Below are 18,319 nucleotides of genomic sequence, written 5' to 3' on the forward strand. Positions count from 1 at the left end.
CTCCAGGGTTTTAAACTCTATAAATGATATATTTGTACATTTTTCACTTCACAGAATTTTAATATTACAGCACAAATCGTTGAGTCTTTAAGCTAACCTTAAAACTATAGGAAAGGGAAGACTTAATTTTTGACGACGCATCGTGTTCCTTTAAACATTAATATATTGCAATTTGAATGTTATAATGTACAGTATGTTAATCAAAATGCACCATGTCAGTAACGTCATCGGAGTGGAGGTAGTTCAAGACGAAGGACAGAGTTCAAATATCTTCATTTATTGTCACTTGTACCGCCTGTAGCACAAACCCAACCTGTGTAAAGCTCTTAATATTTATAACTAAAACACCCGGTTAAAGTAATTAATGATGAGCACGGTGTCATTCCTCCTTGGAGGAGAGCGTCTCCACCCATGAATATCTGACAGCACCTTTCCCCTCTTCATCATTCTCATAGAACATCTTAACAGCATGCAGATTCTGTGAACATAGCAGCTCCACAACACGAGGTTTCCACGACGGCAAAGGTTTGGGTAAAACTGCACAAAGTGGACACAAGAGGAAAACCTTGGCTTTTATTAGTTTAGAAAACGGTGATGATGATGATGAAGTTTAATCTGACTCGAGACCAATCAACACCCTAAAATACACTAAAAAGCTTCAATGGGCTTCAGAGCAACTCATTTGATGAAAGCAAGTTGATCAGTTCTTAAATGAATGGACTTTATCAGCTTGGTCTTCCATTACGCACCGTAATTTATAAATCCTGATGCCTCCAAATCCTAATCCAGAGTCCAGTTATTGCTGGACTCTGGATTAGGTTATGTTTTTGCCAGCATTTGTTTGTTTGTTCGTCCGTCTGTTAGCAAGAGAACTCAAAATGTTCTGGACGGATCTTGATGTGATTTCCAGGAAATGTTTCCTGGATTATGGATCAGTTTGAAATTTTCAGTAACATTGCGGTCAGTGTCAGGAAAAACAAATGTACATTTTAACATTGGAAAAATTTTAAGGATTCAAAAATCTGTTAAAAATAATCTGATTCACTTTTACTTTTCACGGTTGGTGTATAAAGAACAATTTATAACCTTTTGGGGATGATCCAGATCACCATGGGGATGATGTAAATGTAATTATCAGGGGAATGAGCTGCTCGGCGGAGGTCTGCGCTCTCCGAGTGCTTTTCTAGTTCTATCTTAAATACCCGAGTAAATTTTCACAAAGCAATTTTGTTTTTGGACACTTTCAATAATATCTCTTATGAGGTTCTGCTTTTGCTGACCTTTAACAAGACGCTGTGGAGCTAGTAGTGGGAAAACGGATTTGTTGTAACTTCAAAAGCTACGGATCCAGATCCAGAAGAATCCACCGTTACTGGAAGTGTGCTTCTAGTGAATAACTTCTAAACTAACAATTATATCAACGTGAATCCAATCGCTAAAGTTCTGTTTTCATGGTTAAAGAATCTAAAAATATAGATAAAATAAATGTCAGGCCATTATTCTGGCGGTAAATCACAATATGGGGAGACTGATTGAATAGGGTTCTTAAAAATCATTTTTTTACAAGTTAATAAACTGTTGTTTAAACAAAACCCTGGAGGTACAGTCGGTTGGTTTGTCTTTCTTTCGAATGACACGTTGTTTTTCTTCCTTTGATGGTGAAATCAGTACACAGCATCCACATTCAGAACCACTTCGGGCAGGCATGTACCCCTTAGATCTTACTATTCATTCCTTTCTGGCAAAATAATAATCAACTTGGAATTCCTTTGCCGTGTATCTTTAAGAGGTTGTATGGCGTCCAGGCAAAGACGGTCCAACATCGCTAACAACAGTTTACAATGAATGTAGGTCTAATGTACAGCATGGGAGAGTGATACAAGTTGACTGGCAAAAAAAAACAACCTCAGTTGCACTAAACCTCTGTTGAGTGTTAGTGATGTACTCTTTTTTTTTACATCAAAATAACAGTGCATACTCAGTGTGCACCAGTATACGTTTCTACTCAGTATTAATACTGCTAAAGAAATGTAATGTTGCAATCTGAATATCATCTTAAACTCTTGTGAGAGAGGGTTTCCATCGTCTCTCGCTCTAATTCCAAACATCCCAAACGTTTGCTCTCGTGTTAATACGGCTGCTACAACCAGTTGTTAGGCCTGTTAGTCCAACGTAAGAGATAACGTTACGCAGGGCAGCAAACTATTTCAACTTAACCTTTGTAACTGTGAGGACAACAGTTCGACTTTTTGTTTGGTCTTTTTATTACACTATATAAGCATGATTTCTCCCACTCTATCTGCTCTCACAGGGCTGGCAGTGCAGACAATGCCCTCAGCTTTTGGCTTGCACTCGCCCTAAACAAGAAATAATAAATGGCTGTAAATAACAAACAGTAGCCAAACATGGACAAAAAAATGGGCTGATAATCAATTTATACTTAAAAATATATTTATTCTGCATCAGGATTCTCAGAGAGAGAGAGAGAGAGAGAGAGAGAGGGGGAGAGATCAGGAGCAGACAAAAACAAAATGTAACATCTTAGCTGCTGAACAAGATACTGCTAAAGAGCTGCTATATAAAACTACAAATGCTAATGCTAGCGATTTGGACATCAGTGTTGAGGGTCCAGGTTCTGTCCGTGGTGCTGCAGAACCTGGACCTGTGACCCTCAACACTGATATGGACATCAGTGTTGAGGGTCCAGGTTCTGCAGCACCACGGACAGAAGGACCTGCAGACAGAGAGACAGAAAGAGGGACAGACAGACTATCAGTGTAATCCTCCTCACCAGCACCAGTATCAATGTTGTCTCACGCTCGTACGAGGATTACACTGATGGTCTGTCTGTCCCTCTTTCTGTCTCTCTGTCTGCAGGTCCTTCTGTCCGCGGTGCTGCAGAACCTGGACCTGTAGCCCTCAACACTGATGTCCACATTGTAGGGAATTTCCATATTAGATGGGATTCCATAATGTGATTACATGCCGACACCACTAGGAACGCACTACATTTAGTTTGTTATTGTAATGACTGATTTCAATTGAACGCATCACAGCAGTGACGTCACACAACACAGATAAGCATGGGCTTAGATTGGCTGGGGCGGGACCCCCACCTTGAGGAGGATGGACTCATGGACATTGAAAGACGCGGACGCAGAGGGCGGCCCTTTGTTCGGACCTGAGACAGACACACGGAGCAGGATCGAACCTCAGCGCTGATATCTGAACCAACTTGTATTGATCTGCATATTATATAAATATCTTAATCATGACCCAAATCCTCTTTATTGACTACGCACCCACACGGAGAAGAAGAACCGGGGAGGGTTAAGGAAAACCCTAACAACATCGCTAGCATTAGCATTTGTAGTTTTATACAGCAGCTCTTTAGCAGTATCTTGTTCAGCAGCCTCTATGTTACGTTTCTGTAGGGTTTCACCAAACCCTCTTCCGCTTCTTTGTTCTCCTTAGTGGGTGCGTGTCAATGAGGAGAATGTGGGTTTAGATTAAGACATTTCTATCATTAACAGATCAGCTAGTTCGGATTTATCAGCGCTGGATTCCAACACAGCTCTCGTGCCCGCGCTTCGTGTCCGGCCTTCCCCCCTGAAGGCCGGACTTTGCCCCAGCCAATCTAAGCCCATGTTTATCTGTGTTGTGAGACGCCCCCTCCCCCTCACTCTCCCTCCCGCCCCCCCCCTCTCCATCCCTCCCTCTCTCTCCCTCTCTGCCCCCCCCCCCCTCCCTCTCTCTCCTTCTCAACCCAGTCGATTACTGGGTCTGTTGGAGCCTACTCCAGCAGTTTATGGGCGCGTGGTACACCACGGATGAGTCGCCAGCTTATCTTAGGACCATTGCTGGAGCTTGAACTCACACTGAATTAAAATTCAATGTTGTCTCAAGATGGAGTTTTAAAACTCATGAAGGAAGGTGCTGATACATTCTTCATCCATGGTCCTTTGATTTGCCTCCTGTACTTTCTCATTCACGCGGCATATGTGCCGACCCAAAAGCATCTGGTTGATTTTCCTTGCATCTGGATTTTCTAATAGTTTTTTCATTGTCTTGGCATCAAACCTCGCTACTTCCTCAGGTGACAACACCCCCTTTGGTGTCTGCTCTTTAGGCTTTGGTGGCATTTGGTGGGCAATCCAAGCATTAATTTGTTTCTGTCTCGTGACATTCCTTTTACTGAATGTTGTTGGAATGTTGTCCAACAGTTCCTTTACGGAAGGGTTCCTTTGTGTTGACAAGTTCATCATCATCGTCGGCTTTGATTTCTTCATATTTATATGTTTTCTCATCTTAATTGTTTTGATGTTAAAATCCTTTGATGTTCAAAGCAATTTCCTTGAACCTTGATGTTCAAAGCAATTTCAAGATCAGACATTTGTATCCACTTTGAATTCCCATTACAAATGTCTTTAACCTTTAAATTGCTTTGAAGTCACAGTTAGGTTTATGAGTGATATTTGCCTTGCAGATATTTACTTCCACTGAGAGGTGGGGGTTATGTGATCGTCCTCAGAGAGCGCAGACTGCCGATCAGCTCATTCCTCATAATTAGTCACCAAAAGGTTAAAAATTGTTCTTGGTGTCTTTATACACCAACCATTGAAGTAAAAGTGACTCGGAGTTTGTGCAATTTTTAACAGATCTTTGAATCCGTAAAGGAGGTTTTCAATGTTAGAATGCAACTGCTCCAGAATCCAGAATCTCTTCTGGATCAGGACAAAAATTTAATAATCTGTTCCTGGTATGATGTCATCACGATCCCTCCAGAACCTTTTGAGTTATCTTGCTAATGGATGGACAGACAGACAGGCAGATGCCGGCGATTACATAACCTCTGTGAAAGCGTACACCAACAATTTCAAACAATAATATGTGGCTAGAGGTGGCCCGGTGGTGCAGTGGTAAGCGCTGTTGCATCACAGCAAGGAGGTCGCAGGTTTGAATCCAACTTGTGGCCTTTCTGTGCAGAGTTTGCGTGTTCTCCCCGTGTCTGCGTGGGTTCTCTCTGGGTTCTCCGGCTTCCTCCCACCACCAAAAACATGCAGCTTAAGCTGATTGGTGACGCTACATTCCCCGTAGGTGTGTGTGTGTGTGTCTGTGTGTGTGTGTAGCTGATTGTCTGTCTCTGTGTTGAACTGGTCACTGCTTTTTATTTAAACAACATTTTATTTTTACGGTTTGTGTTCAATGCAAAATAATATATATATATATATTAATGAGGGAAAACAAATTATTTCCATTGTTGTTTGTGATAAAATTTGAATGAATTCAAAAGTGAAACAAAATGATGAGCGCCATGTGTTAATGCACGCCTAAAAAAAAGAGTCCAAATGTAATTAAATTAAACTAAATCAAGCTTAAATGAAGTAAATATTGTTTCTTCTTTGGGAGGGGAAGTCCTGCCCATGTTTGACTGTTTTTATGAAAATGATACACATCTGGAAGCATTATTTTTTATTTTTTGCTTCCAGCTGTGTACCTGAGCTTATTGACCCCGGAAACGATCAGTGTTGTTCACAAAACTGAGCAACATGGACCGAGCTGCTGGTGTGTGTGAGGTGCAGTAAATGCAGTCAGACTGTCTGGCTCTGCAGCTTCAATCCTGCTGGGGAGCAGGAAGTCAGCAAAAGAGTCTGGCAATCACACAAAAGGGGGGGGGGGGGGGGGGGGCGCGTCTGGACGACTTTAGAGCCGGTAACCGACTTCTATTTCATTCAAACAGAACTCTTATTGTTTGTGTCACATCCTCACATGCAAACGTCAACACAAACATCAACACGTCATGGCATGGTTCTGGGGTGTTTTTCCACTGCTAACTACTGTTTGCTCTCCTGCTGGGCGATGTTGCTGCTCAACAGGGTGTTTGATCTATCATTTTCAGAGCAGGTTTGCAGCAAACCAATCAGACCTTAGGTCAGATTTACAGCATTAGACACTGAAAACAGATCCAAAACCAGCCTACAGGCCTCGGGGAGCAAGAATGACGTCCTGGATATGGATAATAAAGTCTCCCACAGCTGCTGCGCTGCGTTCTGACTGCCGTCCTTCAGACCTGTTTGCTAGTTGTCACCCAGAAATGTTGTTGTTGAGTCAGCGTTTGCACACACACACACACTCCAATCCAAACCAGATATTAAACACTTATTGACCCTTCCTACCTGGACACTAGGGAAACTTTGACAATCAGCCTTACAGCGCCCCCTAGAGAACGATAACAAAAATTGAATGGGAATTAAAAAAATACTTTGCCAGAAATGATTGAAACTTACCAGAAAAGTCCCTCATGTGGTCCCGATCAAAAAACACAATCGTAACCACGTTGTTGTTTTTACGCCGTTGCCATGGCGATGGCAACCCCTCCTATGGGGAGGGGTCCGATGCCAACTTTGTCGGACAGCCACGAAATTCGGTACAGACATGCGTCATGTCAGGGCAAAAAAAAAAAGTATTGTGGCCACGCCCCCAGAAACACAGGAAGGCGGCCATATTGGATTGAAACTCCTGATGGCAGATGGCCATATAATCCAAATAACGATTTGACTAAACTGTGAGCTACTCATGCAGCTCAAATCTAAACACTTGCGAAGCACTCAGGACAAAAGCGGCGTGCGTCGGCGGGTCAGCTCAACGGCCTGTCGGCCGGCGAGGGCCTGCAACGCCGCTTGCGGCTTTCATTATTATTGTTATTACTATTACTTCTCACTGATTGTTTTCAGTCGTTTCTGCTGAATCTTGATCCGAGGGTCAAAGTCTCCTAAATAATAAATGTCTAATAATAAATGATGTAAATTCATGAAATGTCTGTTTCCTGAAATCCTTTCTTTCCGTTTTGACTTGTTCTGAATTTGATCTTTACGGTATATTTTACAGCCTTACATCCGCGTAGCAACGAGCAGCTAAGAGTAGCTTCTGGGACTAATAAAGCAGTAATTACAATAGAATAGAAATAGAATAGAAAGCCTTTATTGTCTTTGCATAGTGGCTATGCGAAGAGATTAGGAGCGCTGCTCCGTCCGGTGCGTAGTACAACATACAGTTCAATAATATCAGAAAATGCAGCTAAATGTAACAGAAGATTCAAGTCGGTTTAAGCAGAATAAAACAACGCAAATTTAAAGTGATCAGTGTATGCAGTGAGATTGGCCAGTACTTTGCATAAAGAAATAGAGTAAATTAGTTATTGCACATTAGTTACTGCACATTAGTTACTGCACATTAGTTATTGCACATTAGTTACTGCACATTAGTTACTGCACATTAGTTACTGCACATTAGTTACTGCACATTAGTTACTGCACATTAGTTACTGCACGTTAGTTATTGCACATTGGTTGGGTGACACCGGGGAGATCGCTCCTCTCCTCCGGGGTTAACTCCCTTCACGCTGGTGAACGAAGCTAAAGTGCAGCAATGCTAAAGCTAAAGGGACACGCCAGACGAGCTGGATAGATGAAGCTGCTTTATTCCACTTGCACTGAATAATAAAGTCTCTTTTCCTCAATACCTCTATCTCCGCTCCGTGCTTCTCTCTCGCTCTCTCTCTCTCTCTCTCTCTCTCTAGCGCAAACAGAAGAAATGGCGAGACTGGGGGAGAAGTTTTCCTTTTGCTGCTCTGGCAGAGAAGTGTGAGGCTGTTCTGCAGAACCCACATTCTGGAGGTCATTAAAGTGAGGCTGTTCTGCAGAACCCACATTCTGGAGGTCATTAAAGTGAGGCTGTTCTGCAGAACCCACGTTCTGGAGGTCATTACTGTGAGGCTGTTCTGCAGAACCCACGTTCTGGAGGTCATTAAAGTGAGGCTGTTCTGCAGAACCCACATTCTGGAGGTCATTAAAGTGAGGCTGTTCTGCAGGACCCACGTTCTGGAGGTCATTAAAGTGAGGCTGTTCTGCAGAACCCACGTTCTGGAGGTCATTAAAGTGAGGCTGTTCTGCAGAACCCACGTTCTGGAGGTCATTAAAGTGAGGCTGTTCTGCAGAACCCACGTTCTGGAGGTCATTAAAGTGAGGCTGTTCTGCAGAACCCACATTCTGGAGGTCATTAAAGTGAGGCTGTTCTGCAGAACCCACGTTCTGGAGGTCATTAAAGTGTGAGGCTGTTCTGCAGGACCCACATTCTGGAGGTCATTACTGTGAGGCTGTTCTGCAGAACCCACGTTCTGGAGGTCATTAAAGTGAGGCTGTTCTGCAGAACCCACGTTCTGGAGGTCATTAAAGTGAGGCTGTTCTGCAGAACCCACATTCTGGAGGTCATTAAAGTGAGGCTGTTCTGCAGAACCCACATTCTGGAGGTCATTAAAGTGTGAGGCTGTTCTGCAGAACCCACGTTCTGGAGGTCATTAAAGTGAGGCTGTTCTGCAGAACCCACGTTCTGGAGGTCATTAAAGTGAGGCTGTTCTGCAGAACCCACATTCTGGAGGTCATTAAAGTGAGGCTGTTCTGCAGAACCCACGTTCTGGAGGTCATTAAAGTGTGAGGCTGTTCTGCAGAACCCACATTCTGGAGGTCATTACTGTGAGGCTGTTCTGCAGAACCCACATTCTGGAAGTCATTAAAGTGAGGCTGTTCTGCAGAACCCACATTCTGGAGGTCATTAAAGTGAGGCTGTTCTGCAGAACCCACGTTCTGGAGGTCATTAAAGTGAGGCTGTTCTGCAGAACCCACGTTCTGGAGGTCATTAAAGTGTGAGGCTGTTCTGCAGAACCCACGTTCTGGAGGTCATTAAAGTGAGGCTGTTCTGCAGAACCCACGTTCTGGAGGTCATTAAAGTGAGGCTGTTCTGCAGAACCCACATTCTGGAGGTCATTAAAGTGAGGCTGTTCTGCAGAACCCACATTCTGGAGGTCATCACTAGTGAATGTGTTGAATTCAAGTCCATAATGAGGCTAGAACTTAAACGTGGGTCAATCAGAACCTTCTCAGACGTGGTTCTGCAGCACTAAAATCTAGGAGCTGAAACATCTCAGCTGTTTGTGCTGCATCTCCAGCATCCAGAGCAGAATGAGAAAGAGAACTTAGTTTAATGAAGCGTATTAAAATAGCATCCAGAAATGCTCCTGAAGTGTTTGGAGCAGCCGATGCATAAAGTCAAAGCTGCAGGAGACGAGGACGTCAACCTGGACAACGTGTCCAACCGCTGGAGACGTGAGAGGGACACAGGACAAATGAGGTTATATACTGTATTTAGCAGACGAGGAGTTCCACATGAATGAATGAATTTTGTTTTCGAACATGTATAAAAATATGTAAGTATTTGTAGATACAAAGGAAAGAAATACTGATAAAAAAAACAAAAGACATAACAAAACAAGCACATAGTTCAAAAAGGGAGTAGGAAGAAGTGGACTACTTATTTAAAAAAATGTCTACCCTATTATTCAGTTTATAGCAAAATATTCAACATAAATACTTGCATTAATAAACCATAAAATACTTTTATATATAAATAATAAATCATCATCCACAGTTAACACCTTTTCTCTTCTGTATACTTGTTTAGAAAAACAAATGTTGGACCTCCCTTGCTTGTTAATTTTATGTTTTATTTGTTGATTTTATCTCTTGTTTTTATGTTTCTTTTATACTCTTGTGCACTTTGAGGTTTGCTTTCAAATATAAAGTGCGTTCAACATGAAATGTATCGTTATGATATTCCTCACATTTGTCCGAGGGTCTGCTCAGGGAGTTTGTGTTTGCTCAGACGCACGCAAAATTAGAGGGAACATTGATGAGGAGCAGGTGGGAACATGAAGTCGTGGTGAAAAGCGCAGCCAGCTGGTAGCAGGAAGACTTCCTGGAACAAAGTGTGGCACAAGGAGACACCAAGCACCGTGTCCTCTGTGATTGGACAGCCCGGTTCAGCCCCCTCACCTGTGTCACATCTACAATGTCAGGCGAGTGATTTTTATTCAACTTACGCATTTTATCTGGAACATTTGCGGTCGTCAGCATTTTGTGTCGGGTCAGCTCTTGATTCATTTTGAGGTGGATGAAAGTTTTCTCTTGCAGCTTTGTTCATCTCAGATTTCTAAGAATCAATATCATGAAAAAAACACAACCTGCAGAAAAATCCTGTTTTGATGGAATGGATGTAATCCCAGAATAAACGGAGGCTCCATTGTGCGCCGCGTTTCTGCTGAATGTTTCTCTGAATCGTATAAATCCTGTCTCATTAATTATACATGAGGAACTGAACCAAAGATTAAAGACTTCTGTTTCATCACAGCTGACTAAACACACTCTGATGCTAAACTCCCAAATTAGGGGATCAAAGGAAAGTAAAAAGGTTCTACTTTTTAACTTTGATTTATGAGACTCAACTTGCTGCTTAAATTAAGTATCTATAAACTGTTACTTTTGTAAATTATTGAATGCTTTTAATCTCATGAGGTTAAATCTTTAGCTGAGCTGTACTTACATTCATAAATACTGAAATAGAATTAGCGCCTAAATACGCTAAACAAATATAGAAATGTAACCCCCCCCCCCCATTTCTCTCTCTTTAGGTTATTATCAAGTCAGTTTCTGACAAGAAGAAATTTAACTCCAAACTAAAAAGTTCCCTTCAACTCAGTGACATCACACTGCGCCCCCTAGCGGCTCTCCAGCTGTAGGTGTAGTTACAGCCCACGCTGTTACCATGGATACGCATCACATCCCTCTCATGGACCAGATCCCTGCTCCAGGTCTGAACACAGATGTGTGCCCTGCCCCGCCCGATCGTTGTTCTCCTTGTGACGGTGGGCGTGTCCAGGTTCAACTGTAGGGGATCTCAACACGGCCACGCTGGAGACAAACACATTTTATTGTGCACAAAATCATTTTCTGTAATGAAGCACTTCACTTTACTGCAACGGCAATCGGGACGTCGTTTTCCACAAGCAGGCGTGTCGTGCGGCGTTCCGCTCAAATGGCGTCGTTGCTCTTCCTCGGCATGAGATCCAACATGGAGTCACGTCTTCCTCGTGCTTCCTGTCCAGGTGTGTAGAAATGTCGGCTTTTCCTCTCGCTCATTTGATACGTCAATCTGAGGAGGTCGGCCGGTCAAACAAAGATGACAACGACACCGACGTCAGGATGCTGGCTCACAGCTCAGCTTCCTCCTCTCCCTCCTCTCCCTCCTCTCCCTCCTCTTCCTCCCAGAGCACAGGTGCAGCTCCTCCTCCCCGTCGGTCCAGATTCAGAAGGACGTCCCTCCAGAGGTCCTGATGTAATCCTTGAACTCAGTCGGAACGTTCAACATCGAGCAGACCTGGACGACAACAGAGGTTATGCCAGAAGTACCCGCTGACCCAGCCTGAAGAGATCCACGGAGGTAAGTTATGGCGCCATCTGCTGGTAACAGGAAGTAAAGCTTTTGTGACAAATCAAGTCTTTTGTTTTTGTCATTTTCATGGTGCAGTCTTCACAGCTACCGATCGTTCTCTCGTTCCACATATTAAATATTGTTCTCTGGACCGTCTTGCTCTTCCTGCTCCTCCAGAAAGGACGTTTTCCAACCTGCTCAACCCCATTTTAAGGCCGGGTCGGAGCTGATGGGACTCCCTTCACTTTTAGCAGAGTACCTGTCGGAACTTGGCCCGAAGTTTCTCCATGTCCTCCCGAAGCTTTTCAGAGTACGGGTCATCGTGAGGGGAGTTCTGGACCAAACCCACGAGAGACTCCAGCGCTTTCATTCTCTTCCTGATGGCACACAGAAGAAGAAAATAAAAATCTAACAGGAATCTCATTTGGATTTTACTCAACCAAGTCGCTTCCATCATCAGTGAATGAGCTCTGCAGCCAGAGGGCGCTGCAATGGCCCGTTAAACGTCCCGTCATCCGGCTGACGGAGACATTTCCTTAAAGGGCCCCGTGTTCTGCTCGTCCCCCACGAGGTAACGCAGTTCCAGAACGCTTGTACGAAATATCTGAGACAGCCTTTGGTCAAAACATCAAACAGCTGCTGCAGGACAGCGTCCCTCATTTCTGTCTCCGTCAGAAACGCTTCTGAAAACAAAACCAAGTCCATTGCAATGAATGTGCATGTACGTGCACGTCTGTGACATCACAGGGGGAGGGATCTCTAGCAGGCACGTTTCGGTCGGTGATTACAGACCGACGCAGGATTGACTGGCCGGTTTATTTTGCTGCTTTTGGGTTGGTAACGACCCAAACTCACCGTAAGAGTGTAGAAACACGGGGAAGGCCAGTCTTTCATCACATGTTGACCTTTAAGTGACCTTTAAGTGTCAAGGTCGTGCTAATTATTCACGGCTCACGTTTGATTTGAACGACTCAACTCGAGGGCGTGTTATCTCAGAGGTAAGCCCCGCCCCCTCTGGTGCGACCGATCCGTGCTTCTTACGCCGCTCAGAATTGTAACATTTCTAAAGGCTGCAAAATATCTGCTGATTATTCCACAGAATGTGTCAGATGTCCTCTCAGCTGGAATATCAGCGCCTCTAGAAGTCTGTATTTCTGCGTGCTCTGGAGTTAAGCTGCAACAAATGTACGAGACTCAAGCCGCTGAGCAGACGCAGCAGCACAGCTCGTGGTTCAGAACCAGGAGTTCTAGTGAAGGAACAATTCAAGACGCAACAACGTCGTTGGATGAACAGCAAACTGAGCCGCCGGATCATCAGCGTGACGGAGACACACGGAACATGGAAGCGTTCCGAGGAACACGGCTGACCTCGATTTGGCGTCTGCACCGTGTTGGAGGAGACATTTCCATGTGACGCTAAAACCATAATAGAAGGAGACCTGTAGGGGGACAAGAGTCAGCATAAAGACCGGGAACGCTGCAGCGGCTCCAAGTCCCCCCCCCCCCCGTCTCGTCCAGACCGTCCCCCGGCTCACCTCGCTGGACAGCTTGGCCCCGTGAGAGGCTCCGTGTCTGCGGCCGTCCTGCAGGCCTCGGGCGGTCCCTCTCTGGAACCCCTCCCGGTATCCCTCCGCCCGGAACCTGAACGACAAAGAAACAGACAGAAGTGACCCGTGGGCTCCGCCGGCGTGTCCCGAGAATCTCCATCTCACCACAGAAACTCATCTGGTTCTGGTCCAGAATGGAGTCGGTAACAAATATGACATTTTAACATGAAACCCATTTATGGACTCAAGAATCGGTTAGAAATGCAACAACTCTGATTCACTTTGACTTTTCATGTTGGTGCATAAAGATAACAAGAACAATCTAGAACCTCCTGGTGCTGATCCAGATCACCGTGTGGACGGTGTAGATCCAGTTAGGATGAGCTGCTTGGGGGAGGTCTGTGCTCTGAGTGCTTTTCTAGTTCATATTTGTGAAACATGTTTTGTGGGTGTTTTTTTTTACCTTTTGGCATGAAGCTAAAACAGACATGCATGTGAAACCTGATCGCTGCATCACAGGTCAATCCAGGTCGTAGATTATATATGTGTGACCGGGAACAAGTTTATTCCTGCTAGAAGCAGCTCAAGGGGATTCTCAGCCCGTTCTGGAATCATCCTGCAGCAGTTCTGACTGGGATGGGAGACCTGCTGTTTAAAATAGATTTTATGTGTATTTTTACCTGTTAAAACAACACAAGAGTACAAATAATCAATGTACAGCCCCATTCTTTGTGGAATGTTTATTTACATGTTTTTTCAATATGTTTTATAAAACAAAAGACTTCGGAACAAGTCAAATACGCGCTTCTTTAAATGCACACCGTAATATACTGACGGACACTATAATAATAATAATAATAATAAGAATAATAATGATAATTATAATAATAATAATAATAACAATAATAATAGTTTGGCATCTGCGAAGTGTCCCTCATTATCATGCTTTGTCCCACATTTGTCCGGTTATGATCTGGTCCTACGTGATCCGGATCCACGTCCGAACCGGTCCAGAACGTTTCTTTCCATCGACCCGCTCGACAGACGGGTCAGGCTTTGTCGGTTCCGGTTCTGACAGAGAGAACATGGACTTGGGAAGTTCGGCACTCGCGTCGGGAAACACGACTCACCTTTCTTCCGACGTAACGATACTGTCAAATATGTCGTCACGCTCAGAGCCGCCCGCCATCTTCCCTGAAAAGCGGTTCTGACAGAACCGGACAGCCCAGTAGGCCCGGTGCACCACAGCTCAGCGGCTAGCGGTTAGCCGCTAGCTGCTAGCCTTGAATTAGCTTCAGTGTCCAGCAGCCACCGCCTCTACTTCCGGCAACATCATAGAGGTGCTGCCCCGGAGCGGTCCGGAGGTGAACAAGTCATAGATTATTATTCAGTGTACCGCTGCATAACGTTGTATCTTTATTAACAAGAAAGAAATATAGTAAGAAATATAGTAAGAAATACTTACAACAAAGAACAACTTTTTCATTAACATTGTTTTTAATTTCCCTGAAATTGAAATTAATTAATTAATTAAATCCTTATTTAAAAGACAACAAAAAATTGACCAACCATTTGATGCTGAAAAATAAAATACAACAAAAACATTATAAATTCAAACTGATCAGCAACATTAACTCAGGAGCACAACACATATATATACATATATATATATATATATATATATATCATAACTTGCTCGTCTCCCACCGTGAAGCTACAGACGCTTCGTCATATTTCCTCGTCTTAGCTTTCGTTTGTCTCCTACCTCCGTCTCAGGGGCGTCACTAGGTTTTAAGGACAGGGGGGGCTTAGCCCCCAGGAGATGTACAGGATGTGAGCAAATGTAGCGTACGAGCACAAATCACAAACTGGTAGCAAGGACTGAGAAATTATACATTATTATTATTTCAGTCTGGTTTTTAAATACAGTACAACAACAAACATGTTTAAAGAGTAACAGTGTGTTTACAGCATTAAGAAAAAAATGGCGACAATTACAAGTTACTGTACTTGGTGGATGGAAGCATCAAAGAATGCCACTCTGTTGTGATTCTGAAGCCCCCCTAAAATAGGCCTAACGACGCCACTGCTCCGTCTCTCTCCGCCTCTCTCTTCATCACAATATTTTTCCACGCGGCCTCTTGAGGGGTTCGTTCGGAGGATTATACGTGCCCACCTGACGCAGGCAAAGAGCCGCGGGTTGGCCACCCCGCCACCGGGCTTAGAGCCCTGCATCACCGGCAGGTACCATTTCACCCCTAACTGAGGTAGGGTGTGTGTTTTAGGGCGAGGATCAGGCTGATGGGTGAGCCCTGAGACGAGACTTACTTTATCCAACTGCAGGTGATCCAGAAGTTTCCTGAAGCCATCGCAGAACTCCGTTCTGCAGTATCCAGTACACAGGATACTGCAGCTGGACACCGCATGGTTGTTATGCTGCTGTAGCCTCTCTGAACACTGAATATTTACTGCTAGCACAAAGACCACAGCAATCAGCACCGCCTCTCAGCACCGCCTCACCGAGATGACTCTGTAGCCCCAGCCTGTCAGAGCCAACACCTGCTGGAAGAACACCTCAGCCGTGCCACTGACTGGGGGGGGGGGGGGGGTGACGGGACACCTGGTGCTCTTTGGGCCAGCATCATACAAGGACCACACCTTACTGCCATCGTCATCCACAATGATCTGGAGGAGACAAAAACACCATGCGAGTAAATGACGCAGTGCAACAAGGAGCCTGCCCCCTGCTGCGTCGTCTAGGAAACGCTACGCCAGTGATCAAAGGGAGACGATGTGACGACAGTCGGAATCGGCGCCACTGCTAATAAAGTCGACTATTCTATGTCACAAGCTGATTCCTGAAACAATCTCTCACAGCTGATGAACGGGGTTCAAACATTTAAGTTCACATTCATGTTTCTTTGTGTGAATAAATGTCAAACAGGTGCAGCGTTGGACAAAACGACAGCCGAGCTTCAACGTAGCAGCGACAGAAAAGGCCACAATAAGGACTTTTGTATTGTTTTTGCCAGAAGGTCCATTAATCATGTGGGGAGGGCATGCCCAAGGGCACCTCGGCAGTGCTCTGCCCATACACTGGCCCCTCCCCAGCCACCAGTACACCCTCCAAATTTCGTCTGGGCCGGGAATTGAACCTCTGATTCCTGAGCCACTGCCGAAAAACGTTGGTTAATAGAACTGGCTCATCTGGCCCGATGGGGGACTGAACCCATGACCTTGGTATTATTAGCACCATGCTCTAACCAGCCCAAAGACTCTGAATGTTCCAGCAGTTATTTGATGCGTCCGGGTTGGGCACCGGCGTAAGGCCATCGTGGACGGGTTCTGGTTCCTCTGCTGCCGGGCGCTGGGTTTGACAGCATCCACAGCACAGGCAGATCAATCAACGGAACACAGATCAGATCAATCAGCAGCAGAAATCCACTTATTTCATGAGTCACATTCGGTTCAGTCTGGATTTCACTTCTTGGGGGGGGTCCTCAAACCCAGGACCTTCTTCCCTCACAGCAAGAAGGTTGCAGGTTGGATTCCGTTCCGTGTCTGCGTGGGTTCTCTCGTTTCCTCCTCAAATATGAGGTGAACTATTCACACCAAACTGTCCGTCGGTGCGACTGTGGGAGGGTTAGCAGCAAACTGGCTACTCGTTAGCCGTCGCCAGACGTTCACCTTGTTCAGAACTTGATTCAGGAGAAATGACGGGTCTAGAACAGCTCGGTAAAGTCTGTCTTCATCGCTGCCTCGCTGTTCAGAACACTTCGTTTTCACCTCACTGAAACTCAACTTGTGTGAAATGTATTTATGACCTTTGATGACCCCAAAGACGTGAGCTTCAGAAAAGGTTCCTGTTTGGAGCCGCGCTTTGACATCTCAAAGACAACGTTGTGAAGACGAGCACCGAAGCTTTTTTGTCGACTGTTCGTGTAGAATTGTAGATATTTTCACGTTACAGGAGAAGACGTGACAGTTTACATCTTAAACGCATTCAAGTTTGATTCCACATGAAGCGAATCACACAAATAGAAATCTACACGTTCTAATCTATCAACACAGATTATCACTGCAGGAGTACATTTTATTTTAGATCATTTCCTCTCATGTTTGTCTGAGGTTATGGCAGCAGCTGAGAGTCAGTAGAAATTAAATCTCTCGTCTCCCAGTGAATTTCCAGCATAGGTTTCCATAGCAACGGAGTTCATTCAGCTGTGTTGAAGTTGCTTCATGGACCTCAACAGAGTCCCAGTGAGACAGAACAACCGGAACAAGCCCGGCTTCTTTCTTAGTCCTGCTCCACGAAACGGTGTCTGGACCCAACATCAAACGGTTCTGTTGTCTGACGTGGAACATGTCAGCTGATTGAAGTCCAAACACACAAACCAGCAACTCTGACAGCCTGGTTCTCACACTGACGCTGACTGCTTGTCGGACGTGTGCGTGTGCGTGTGCGTGTCGGTGTCCCGTTAAAGCGGCGGGCCCGGTCCCACCAGAACCAGAACCCCCGTCATGGTACTCACTCTCCTCAGCGGCACGGTGCTCCGGAACCAGTTATCGTCCGGAGACACTTTAATCTCCATCTGAGAGCAGATTAGGACACGAATGTTCACGAATAGAGCCGAGCTGTTCAGCTAGCAGACCTGGCATGTTTACATTAGCTTACATGCTAGCTGTGGCTGCTAACGCAGGTTAGGTCGACACCGGAATCATTGGCTACGGCTGAATATTGATGAGATTACCGGCAGCATTGCCGTGATGCTGCTGGACGTCTCCGGCAGCCTTCATCCATGTGCGGGCAGCATCGCCTCCGCCTGACCGCTGGTCATATGACGCTGGAGTCCAACACTTCCGTGAATCCGCCTGAGCAGGCTGACAGCCGCCGGAACAGGCAGCAGGCGGTCCGCGTTAAAGGACGCGACCGTCCCCTGCTGGCTGGAGGACAGCGCAGCGGATTGCTGATTGTGCATCACAAATGTGAAATGAATAAACGTTGAACTGGAGAACGATGCGTGTGTAATGATCGTATCGATGAAAAGGTCGCTATTTGAACCGTTTGTGATCGATCAATATTATTTTGGTCAAAAAGGAACTGCAAATGTCACCTGTTTGTGTTTTAAAACTCAAACAAGACTGCAAGGGCTTTTCTGAAATGCTCCTCTTAGACAGGATGTTTGACTTTATTTGTACTGTAATACATGCTACTGTGTGACTGTACTTGTACTCTAACATTCTATCTAATGAATATATTCATTCATTTTGATCAAAAAGGAACTGCAAATGTCACCTGTTTGTGTTTTAAAACTCATTTTGAATTGACATTGTTAGACTTTTATTTTATTAGGGCAGTTAGTTACCAGTTAGTGTCCGTGCTTTGATGTAAATGCTGCTTTGATGTTCATGGTATATATAGAGATCATTCCCAGCTAGACCAGTCAGTG

General features: G+C 44.9%; 1 protein-coding gene and 1 long non-coding RNA gene across 3 annotated transcripts; both read right to left on the minus strand.

The window, feature by feature from the left end:
* Window positions 1-10,803: 10,803 nt before the first annotated feature.
* Window positions 10,804-14,254, minus strand: LOC137893966 (protein LTO1 homolog). Of its 2 annotated transcripts, none has more exons than XM_068739420.1 (5): window positions 14,000-14,254; window positions 12,858-12,963; window positions 12,691-12,761; window positions 11,582-11,699; window positions 10,804-11,348 (listed from the first exon to the last, which is right to left on the minus strand). In XM_068739420.1, exons 1-5 carry the CDS (start codon window positions 14,056-14,058, stop codon window positions 11,337-11,339), a joined length of 366 nt encoding a protein of 121 aa, XP_068595521.1. In that variant the 5' UTR covers window positions 14,059-14,254; the 3' UTR covers window positions 10,804-11,336. The 2 variants fall into 2 exon arrangements, with proteins under 2 accessions (XP_068595521.1, XP_068595520.1); XM_068739419.1 differs by having other exon boundaries at window positions 10,804-11,268; window positions 14,000-14,247.
* Window positions 14,255-14,355: 101 nt separating this feature from the next.
* Window positions 14,356-17,748, minus strand: LOC137894225 (uncharacterized). Its single transcript, XR_011105474.1, has 3 exons — window positions 17,545-17,748; window positions 17,402-17,461; window positions 14,356-15,554 (listed from the first exon to the last, which is right to left on the minus strand). It is a non-coding gene; the product is annotated as an uncharacterized lncRNA (long non-coding RNA).
* Window positions 17,749-18,319: the final 571 nt, after the last annotated feature.

Source organism: Brachionichthys hirsutus, chromosome 5 (genome assembly GCF_040956055.1).
Source record: "Brachionichthys hirsutus isolate HB-005 chromosome 5, CSIRO-AGI_Bhir_v1, whole genome shotgun sequence".
Classification (NCBI taxonomy): Eukaryota; Metazoa; Chordata; class Actinopteri; order Lophiiformes; family Brachionichthyidae; genus Brachionichthys; species Brachionichthys hirsutus.

Excerpts from the sequence above, each read along its gene's own strand:
- LOC137893966 (XM_068739419.1), bottom strand. The coding sequence starts at position 14,058 with ATGGCGGGCGGCTCTGAGCGTGACGACATATTTGACAGTATCGTTACG. Across the intron at positions 12,964-13,999 it reads ATCGTTACGTCGGAAGAAAG|GTTCCGGGCGGAGGGATACC; the intron begins GTGAGTCGTGTT and ends TTTGTCGTTCAG. Across the intron at positions 11,700-12,690 it reads GGTGCAGACGCCAAATCGAG|GAAGAGAATGAAAGCGCTGG; the intron begins GTCAGCCGTGTT and ends GTGTGCCATCAG.